The 9,297-nt window shown below is 33.5% G+C and overlaps 2 protein-coding genes across 4 annotated transcripts in view; one reads left to right on the top strand and one right to left on the bottom strand.

Moving 5' to 3' along the window:
- The window catches only part of LOC108690546 (uridine-cytidine kinase-like 1), an 11,341-nt gene extending 2,738 nt beyond the window's left edge, over positions 1-8,603 (top strand). The window contains exons 2-12 of one of the 3 annotated variants that reach the window (XM_018197900.1): positions 2,963-3,448; positions 3,546-3,682; positions 4,494-4,664; positions 4,781-4,887; positions 5,043-5,213; positions 5,298-5,369; positions 5,451-5,702; positions 5,778-5,987; positions 6,216-6,401; positions 6,480-6,792; positions 8,574-8,603. In XM_018197900.1, coding sequence (XP_018053389.1) covers positions 3,393-3,448; positions 3,546-3,682; positions 4,494-4,664; positions 4,781-4,887; positions 5,043-5,213; positions 5,298-5,369; positions 5,451-5,702; positions 5,778-5,987; positions 6,216-6,401; positions 6,480-6,791 — 1,674 coding nt within the window. In that variant the 5' untranslated portion in view covers positions 2,963-3,392 and the 3' untranslated portion in view covers position 6,792; positions 8,574-8,603. Of the gene's footprint in view, positions 1-2,962; positions 3,449-3,545; positions 3,683-4,493; positions 4,665-4,780; positions 4,888-5,042; positions 5,214-5,297; positions 5,370-5,450; positions 5,703-5,777; positions 5,988-6,215; positions 6,402-6,479; positions 6,820-8,573 lie in introns of those variants that run through there. The other 2 variants (XM_018197901.1, XM_018197898.1) reach the window with 2 other exon arrangements.
- The window catches only part of LOC108690548, a 4,091-nt gene continuing 1,645 nt past the window's right edge, over positions 6,852-9,297 (bottom strand). The window contains exons 5-11 of the mRNA XM_018197903.1: positions 9,054-9,129; positions 8,779-8,966; positions 8,502-8,646; positions 8,105-8,320; positions 7,734-7,852; positions 7,482-7,614; positions 6,852-7,337 (exon numbers count right to left, since the gene is read on the bottom strand). Coding sequence (XP_018053392.1) covers positions 7,020-7,337; positions 7,482-7,614; positions 7,734-7,852; positions 8,105-8,320; positions 8,502-8,646; positions 8,779-8,966; positions 9,054-9,129 — 1,195 coding nt within the window. The 3' untranslated portion in view covers positions 6,852-7,019. The remainder of the gene's footprint in view (positions 7,338-7,481; positions 7,615-7,733; positions 7,853-8,104; positions 8,321-8,501; positions 8,647-8,778; positions 8,967-9,053; positions 9,130-9,297) is intronic.

Below are 9,297 nucleotides of genomic sequence, written 5' to 3'. Positions count from 1 at the left end.
GTGTGTGTGTGTGTGTGTGTGTGTGTGTGTGTGTGTGTGTGTGTGTGTGTGTGTGTGTGTGTGTGTGTGTGTGTTCATATATTGGCAGTTATATTATGCAAAGTTCTGAGAAATGTATTAAGAAACAATATAATTCAATAATTTGAATATTATATAGTGAAATAAGATTCCGAAAAAGTTAGTCAAAATTCACATTCAGTTCTACGAAGTGTAAATAATTGCGATTTCTGAGTACTTTCTTAAATTTTTATAGCATAGTCTGTTACTTAAAAATTATTAGAGAAAAAAAAAATGACAAAATTTTTTTAATTTTAAAATTCTTTAGGTCTCTTTATGCAGTGTTGTCAAATTTTATAGGAAGACAACGTATATAAAAAAAAAATAGAATTAAATAGAATTAATAATTAGACTTAAATAATAAAAAATTAAAGCATTTAATAAAATTATTATATGGTTTTATAACAGAATTAAAAAATTCGTTTTTCTAATCATTTTTTTGAATTTTGAACTTTGTATTTTCTGGCATACAAAATTATGATATACATATATGAAAAGATCATAGAATGAATGAAACAAAAGAGATTCTATCCTTATCAAAAATGTATATGTAATTTTAGATTAAATTAATGTGTACTTGTTACTTTTCTCTAACGTATACATATCTAATATGATGCATTTCAGTGTAGTTTTTTAGATAAACCACTTTTTCTTTTTTTGTGAATGTGACTTAATGACTAGTGACAGAGTTTACTGTTGAATCCGGATCCAGGGCAATTTCAGCACGCTTGTCTTCTTCCAGCAAGTCATTCATCTTTATGCCTAGACATATATCTGCCTATAAGAATCGTGATCACAAGTGCAATCAGAATAACCGCTAAAACGCTACCCAGAATAGCTGCATCAGTCTCGTTATATGCTGCTCTCACTTTTTCCTCATCTACTTGAGATAATTTCGTTTCTTTAATATATGATGGATGCGTTTGATTCCGCAGAAGTTTTCGGTTACTGGAGGACCGAGTGAGCAGACGTTAACAGGTTCTTTTGAAAGAGTAGCTTCAGTGGATATATATCGTTGAATTCAATCCTCGATATGCATCTCTCGAATCCCTCTGACAAAGACTCGTTTCTGCCGATGTACATGTACTGAATACATGTGTTGAATTGTGCGTCTGCAGAATATGCTTTATGTTAAATTTAAACTCCTTTGTCTCATAATTATCGACCTGCAATGTCAAAATAGCGCCAGATTTTTTCCTGCTGATCCTAACATCGTGATACTGTCCCAAACCGAAATGCTTCTTCGGAAATACGGACTTCCTGCCGTTCAAAACCGAAATCAAATACTACGCGTAAATATCCGCCGTTTGAAATTATTATAGTCATGTATTTTCCAGAAATATTGGAGAATAAACCTAATAGAAACCCTTTCAGATTCGTTGCCGTAAAGCCAACGCGTATTTTTTCAGAGATAGTGGAACGCCGGTTACCCGCGAAATCGTATTTTATCGAATTAGGTTTCATGTATACTCCAATTTCTGCACAAATTGGTTCCTTAAATGCGATAAACATATTTATGTGAATCCAGTAATAATACGTACCGCAAGATTTTAAGCTTGTCCCTATTAATGTGCCCTGTATTGGAGCTAAGAACGTTGTGTTATGAGTATATATTGAAATAAATGTAATTGAAATAATGATTTATGTAATATTAATTTAAATAATTAGCTTAAATTTATTATCTGTTTTAGTAACTATATGTTAAAATGAGTAAATATGGCTAGGCACACAAATTGGGGGCACATTAATAGGGCCATCGCCGTTTGGAGGACTCATTAATAGAGACAAAAACATTATTTTTTATTTTTGTCAAAAACATTATAAAGTATTAACATTTTTTAGATTAAAGAAATATTATAAGAAAAAGAAATAACTGAAAAACCGATATTGATTGCAAGATAAAATTAAAGCTACAATATTTAATAATTAATTCATTTAATAAGCAAGTTGGCTAAAAGGCACATTTAATAGGGACAGTTACTCTATTACAAATATAAAAGAAATAAAGAAATATGCCGCGGCCATTTGCCGTTTTATTACATAATATTACGAATAGGATAAAAGAAACAGAGGAAAATTTTATAAAAAAGAATGAAAAGGCGCAGTTACTTATATTTCTACCAATTATAATGTTATTTTAATTTTAATTCAAGTAACTATTTTAATCTTGATTTAATTTACTTTTTATTTTTTCTCCAGTTCTAGAAACTAGAAAAAATAAAGAAATAAAGAGATTAAAATTCATTTCTCTGGAAAAAATGAACATAAATAAACCAATGTCTTGTAGTAACTAATTGGTGTCTTTAAAAGAAAAATAAGAAATTCAAGGAAAACGATAATAGTTTTCAGTATTTCTACAATATTTTATGTATTTTCTAAGTTTACGAATCTTTTTTTAGGATACAAATTTAAATCTAACTAGCAACAATAGCTTAACATTTATAAATATAAAATAGGTGATATTATATAAAAATGTCTAATTGTGGAAATTGATTTTGTAGCGCTGAACAATGTCGAGAAATCAAACATGTTCTTCAATATGATCATTGAAAACGTGTATGCGATTTTTTGGAACAATACTGCGCGTGGTTGGTGTCCTCAAAAATATTCACCCACGCGCAAATTTTAGCAACGCGCTCAGTTCTCTCAGTCGCGTACATTTTATCTCGATAAAATGATAGTCGTTATGCTTCTGTCATGATAAACGGAATTATGAACATGTGCATAGGAAACCTTATTTTAAATCGTTTAAATAATATGCATTAATAATTAAAATTAGTTAAAATTAAATTATTTTAAGATAAAAATGTGCTAATAATCCTGAAATAATTTTAATAATGATAATAAAAGATGTAAAATATGATTTCTACATAATAATAAGGCGAGAGCCCTGTGTTACTTTTAGGCACGATACTGTCGAGAAAATCACGTGTTGGTACGCACGCGCGCGAAAACTCGTCGAGAATACTCGAAAATGATCGAACGAATGGACGGAATGGTGGGGTCTTTCTCACAGTTGCTCATGGTTTGGGAACACTGACCGCGCGGCTTTGCGCTCTGCAACTTTGTGTCGTCAGCCCGCATGCGACGCGGCGATATCAGTGTGATGTGACACTGCTGTGTGCTATCACGTCGTGTACCGTACGTTTGGCGCGCAGCGTGAAATTTACGTACAACGCAGTAGGTTAAGTCACTGTTCACGTCAACCCGTGTGCAGGGACCGGGGCCAATAAAAAGAAAGAAGTAGAACTAGGTCGCAGGTGATTGTCTGCAATCTGCATCTGCAGACGTGCACGTGGTGACGACGAGCCCGAGGTCAGCGGTGTCGACGGAACATGGCAGCTAAAATGCAGCTCCCATTCGAGCCACCGAGCTCGGCGAGTTCTGAGAGGTATGTGTGAGGAGTTTCCTCTTTTTTTTTAAATTTATTTCATAGCACATTTCCACTCATCAACGTCCATTGAAAATCAACGAAATTTCTATTGCTGATATTTTGCTAGCGACGACGGCGACGCGTGTTTGGATGATCGCGAGATATTCCTCGCCGACGAGTTGTGCGAGGATGTTGAGCATTACAGGCACTCTGACGTAGGCACGCCACAATCCCCGAGACCACCGTCCACAGGTAAATTTATTTGTTATTGGCTTTCTTGTAAGATTTCAGTCTGATATGCCTGATCTAGAAGAGCAATTTTCTTCTATCTAAAACTCATTCTAATCTAACATGTGGTAGTGATTTACTTTTTTTATTAACAAGACCTGTTAGTAGAACTTGTTTGTAGAATTAGTAAGATAGAATTATGTTAATACATCTGATGATGTACATAAATTTCTTACATATATATACAAATATGTAATATATATTTATATATGTTTGTGATAACAGAACGATATTTATGTGTGACAACTTACATCTGTTATTCATTGATAATGAATCATCTGTAATATATAGATTGTCTTAGGAATATATATATATATAAATATTTTATGAATGAAGTAATTGTAATAAGATAAGATATGAATAAAATATCAATAAAATATGCTTACATGACTTATAAATAATACATATAGATAATAGGATAATAAGTAATATACATAAAGTGTAGTTAAGTGTACATATGTCATATTTATTAAATCCCACATATATATAGTATATATAGATGCATTGTTTACAGAATCAATACTTCAATGTACCTGTAAAAGAAGATTCAAACAATTCATCGTCTTTTCTTAATGAGCTCCTAGAAGACATTTAATATGAAATATATAGAAGGTTTTCTTCTTACTTTTAATCCTATTCCTATTCCTTTGATTAATTAAATCCTTTATTGCAAATCACATAAATAAAATTATATAAGGGATTATGTAGCCAAAAAATAAATATTGATTATTATGTGGAGATAGAAAGATAAGATATTTATTATATAATTAAACAGGTTCACAAAAGTCACCACGATCACGAAGGCAACGCACTACTAGCATGTCACAATCAAGTAAGAAGACATCTGCAGAATCTATTCTCAGGAGCAAAACGCGAACTATTTATACAGCTGGAAGGCCTCCTTGGTACAATTCAGCTGGTCAACAAGTAGAACCTTTTGTAATTGGTTAGTGACATTTATTGTTAATTTAATTACAATGATTTTTAATTTATAACTTGATGGATGATTTAAATTTTTTATATGAAATAAATTTTGATTACTGATGAATATATTTGCGATAGGTATTTGTGGAGGCAGTGCCTCTGGAAAAACGACAGTGGCAACTAAAATCATAGAATCTCTAGATGTACCATGGGTGACCCTCCTTAGTATGGATTCTTTTTATAAAGTGCGTTAAATATTCTAATAAGTATAGTATTTATTAAAAATATCTTGTACAAATTTGTCATTATCATAATGGAAAACAATTCAGTAATATTGTAGATACCAAATATTTATCTTATATTTTTATTTATGTCTTTGTCTTATATATTTATCTTATAGGTATTAAATGAGAAGCAGCACGAGATGGCTGCACACAACGAGTACAATTTTGATCATCCTGATGCATTCGATTTTGAACTTCTCAAAACTACGTTGCAGCGTTTAAAGGAAGGACGCATGGTAGAAGTTCCTATTTATAATTTTGTAACACATCGTAGAGAAAGTAGAACGGTAAGTTGACTTGATTGTGATTTTTACTTAATATGCAAGAAATCATCGCAACTTATACAATTTTTTTTCTTCTTTATTCGAAAGAAAACCATGTATGGTGCCAACGTCATTATCTTCGAGGGAATACTTACTTTTTACAATGTCGACGTCTTGAAGGTAAATCGGTAAAAAGATAAATTAATTTAAAGATTGGGAAAATATATCGAAAGAGAGTAAATAGATAAACGTTTCATCAAGCTGTGCGATATGAAAGTTTTCGTCGATACTGATGCGGATGTCAGACTGGCCAGGCGTTTACGAAGGGATATTTCGCAAAGAGGCAGAGACCTGGAGGGTGTATTAAAGCAGTATAGTAAACATGTGCAGCCGGCTTTTTATTATTACATAGCACCTCTTATGGTTCATGCGGATATTATTGTGCCGCGCGGAGGAGAAAACGAAGTGGCAATAGAGCTAATTGTACAGCATGTTCATACTCAACTTCAATTGGTAAATTGCTAGCTTTTATTTTACATTTTAACGTAAAATTATTATCAATGCTAACAATCTCTGTGCGACTTTCAGAGAGGTTTTAAATTGAGGGAAAAACTGGCGCATTCATACATCGGTCAGCCATTGCCTTCATCTTTGTACTTACTTCCAGACACGCCGCAGATAAAAGGTCTTCATACGTTTATACGAAACAAGGAGACCTATAGAGATGAATTTATTTTTTATTCTAAACGCTTGATTCGTCTAGTCATCGAATATGCGTTGTCTTTGCTGCCTTTTGAGGTAAATACAAATGTACATAAACATTATAAATGTTCAATATGAATTCTTCTCTTATGTTCAATATGAATATTTGTTTTTTTTATTCAATTTGTATATTGGTTATTTTATTTTATCACAACTCTAAATAAAAGAGGCCAGAATTTTTTAATTAATTTTATTGTAATTTTTATAAGAATTGAAAGCTCCTAATTTTTGACACATGTTATAATATATTATTTTTATATGAAGGATGTAACTGTCGAAACACCGCAAGGAGTATTATATAGCGGCAAACGAGGTGCGACGGACAAAATATGCGGTGTATCGATATTACGCGCCGGTGAGACTATGGAGCAGGCTGTTCGAGATGTGTGCAAAGACATACGCATAGGAAAAATTCTCATCCAAACTAATCAGCAAACTGGCGAGCCTGAAGTAAGCACTCGAACATTTTTCTTTCGCAAATCTATCCTTGATCAATGACCGATGATTCATTTAATTTCTTGTATCTAGTTGTATTATCTCCGATTACCAAAGGACATCAAAGATTATAGAGTAATATTGATGGATGCCACTGTTGCGACTGGTGCTGCTGCTATTATGGCGATTAGGGTACTTCTGGATCACGATGTTGCTGAGGAAAATGTACTGTTGGCGTCATTGTTGATGGCCGAATCTGGCGTACATTCGATTGCTTACGCCTTTCCGCGAGTGAAGATTGTCACTTCCGCGTTGGATCCCGAGATAAATGAGAAGTTTTATGTATTGCCCGGTATTGGTAATTTTGGCGATAGATACTTTGGCACTGAACCATCTGATGATTAAGGTGATTTATAGATCTCTATTTAAAATTCTTATATTCGCTACGTTGTGTAAATTGTGATATTATAAATGCAGATATTAATAATCTATCATATCTTTAGCAAAATTAACATTTCTGTTTGTGCCTTGTCCTCATTACAGTTTTATCTTATGTGACATTTAACTTGAAACTAGCTATCGTATTGCTATTTTATATGCGATGCTGGCTTTTCTTTAAATGTCAATTTATGCTCAAAGAGTCGTTGTGCCAACGCCACCGGTTTCCGCGTCGGTATCAGCGGCAGTGCCACGTAATTGTCTATATCCTCGTGAACTAGCTCGATGCGAGCGTCTCCATGAATCCAAATTGCCGCCAGTGGGGTTGTTTGGTTGACTCAAAAGATATGTTATTAAACGATCCAATGCGATCAAATCTTCGCTTGTATTACCAGAATTCAAGCCTTTGTGTGACTGTAGATTTCCATCTGTTATTTCTTCAGTGTTTTCACTGTCTTTTATGTTACCTCTACCCCCAGTTCCGCGAGCAGGAAGACCAAGCCGAGGGCTAATCTACAATATTTTTTTTTAATATTAAAAGTAATTAAAAATATAGTAATAATTTAATTATTGTTATACATACATATATAAATTATTATAAATATTATTACAACATAAATATTACATATTTAAATTTATATGATATTTAGGGAATACCTCTTCCGGTCCATGCCCATAACTGAGTCTTTGTACTTTTCTGAAAGTTTCGTCATTTATCGCTTCTCTGACTGCTTCGTTTAATGTACGTTCCAATGCTCGTTGTTTAGTTTTACTCAATCCATCGTAGAAACTAATTCAAATCAGAATATTAAGGAGTCGTATTTTTAGGGTCATGTTTACAACATGAATATTTTTACATTACCTATGATATCACATAGATAAAGTAAGCTAAAGTATAACTCTTTTTACCTTGAATTCAAAGAACTGTTATCTCTAGAGATATTCTTATCGCGAACCAGCCGAATGTCATGTTCCCAGAATCGACGCAGTTCCGGTGTTGACGTATACGGTGCGGCCACTTCTTTAATCTGCGGTTGCGAACGAATGATTATGGCGAAAACAAAAAACGTATAAAAGTGGATTATAAAGTGTATTATATAAAATCGGTGCATTTGTCGTATCGCGATGTAATTTGCTTAACTCTATGGCAAAGTCGTAATTAACGACGTCAGTATATGTTGTGTCGGTGATGTAATAATACGAGATGCAAATTACAGCTGCAATTTGCGATTGTTCTCGACCATTAACGAGTAACTATGTAGCGTGCTAACTTTAATTACCTTCAAGACTATTATCGCCGTAATAAAGATGCACATTACATTGATAAACGTTAGACACGCGCTGATAATGCCATTACAGAAGAATTCTACGGGCAAATAATCGCTGTAGATATACGTATAGGAGCTATTAAAGTTTGTGTAAGATTCGCCTTTAATATGGGGCATTTTTATTGGTCGATATATGAGCCATATGCATCCCAGAGCCCAAAATAAGCCCTGCGAAAAATAAAAATGAATTTTTAGTTTGATCAATATAACATTAAAAATATTACATTATTACATTAATCATTAACAGTTATCCAACAATGGGAGAAAGAGAAACATCTTTAACAATACATGTCTAATTATTATTGCATAGCACTTTACTTTTATATGATATATGCTATTGTTCTCTTACGCAATTGACGACTGGCGGTAGTAACGAAGCTGATATGGCGACACCAATTAATGGCCCATTACTACCTTGCAGCAAAGCGACCGCGACACCTGTGCCAGATGGAAGAGCCCAAAGAACACCCATCCAAAGCGATCTATAGTTGCCTCTATAGAAAGAAATTATCATTTTGAGATAAAATTTCTAACTATATATTTGAAATGTATATAATTGAAAGCCATATGCAATCTATTGCGTTATTATAATAACATTGTTTGATCAGTCTCTTAGTGATATCCACCTGCCCTTCATTTCGTCGGTTGGCCAGTCGCCATAGCCCCAAGGCATTTCAGTTGTACCGAGGAGAAGGCCGAATATAAAGCCAAATAGTATCGATACGAAGATACCGAGCATCAAGCTTTTCAGACCGACCAGTTGCAGCTTTCTATCGGCTATGATCGTCCCGAAAGTCAGAGACATCACAGGTCCCTTTGATCAATGAGACGATGATCAAAAGTGTTAAGTGACGTGTAAACAATGTTTAACGACTAACAAAGTTGCATTAAAAGGTTTTACCATGAGAGGAGAAACTAGCATAGCTGCAACGACATTAGTTGCACTGTTCTCGATGAGACCAAGTGCAGCGAGACAGCTGTAAGATCGTAGTTTTCACATAACTGATTATTATTAATACAACTTAAATATTGCGGCAATGTAAGATTAAGTTTATATTTAATATTCTACAACGCCTTCTTTACATATCCTGGTAGCATTAATAACGATAAATATAAATTGCCAAATAAATAATAAGAATTTTTTT

This window comes from Atta colombica, unplaced genomic scaffold, assembly GCF_001594045.1.
Source record: "Atta colombica isolate Treedump-2 unplaced genomic scaffold, Acol1.0 scaffold33, whole genome shotgun sequence".
Classification (NCBI taxonomy): Eukaryota; Metazoa; Arthropoda; class Insecta; order Hymenoptera; family Formicidae; genus Atta; species Atta colombica.
This window is presented reverse-complemented; position numbering and strand designations above follow the sequence as displayed.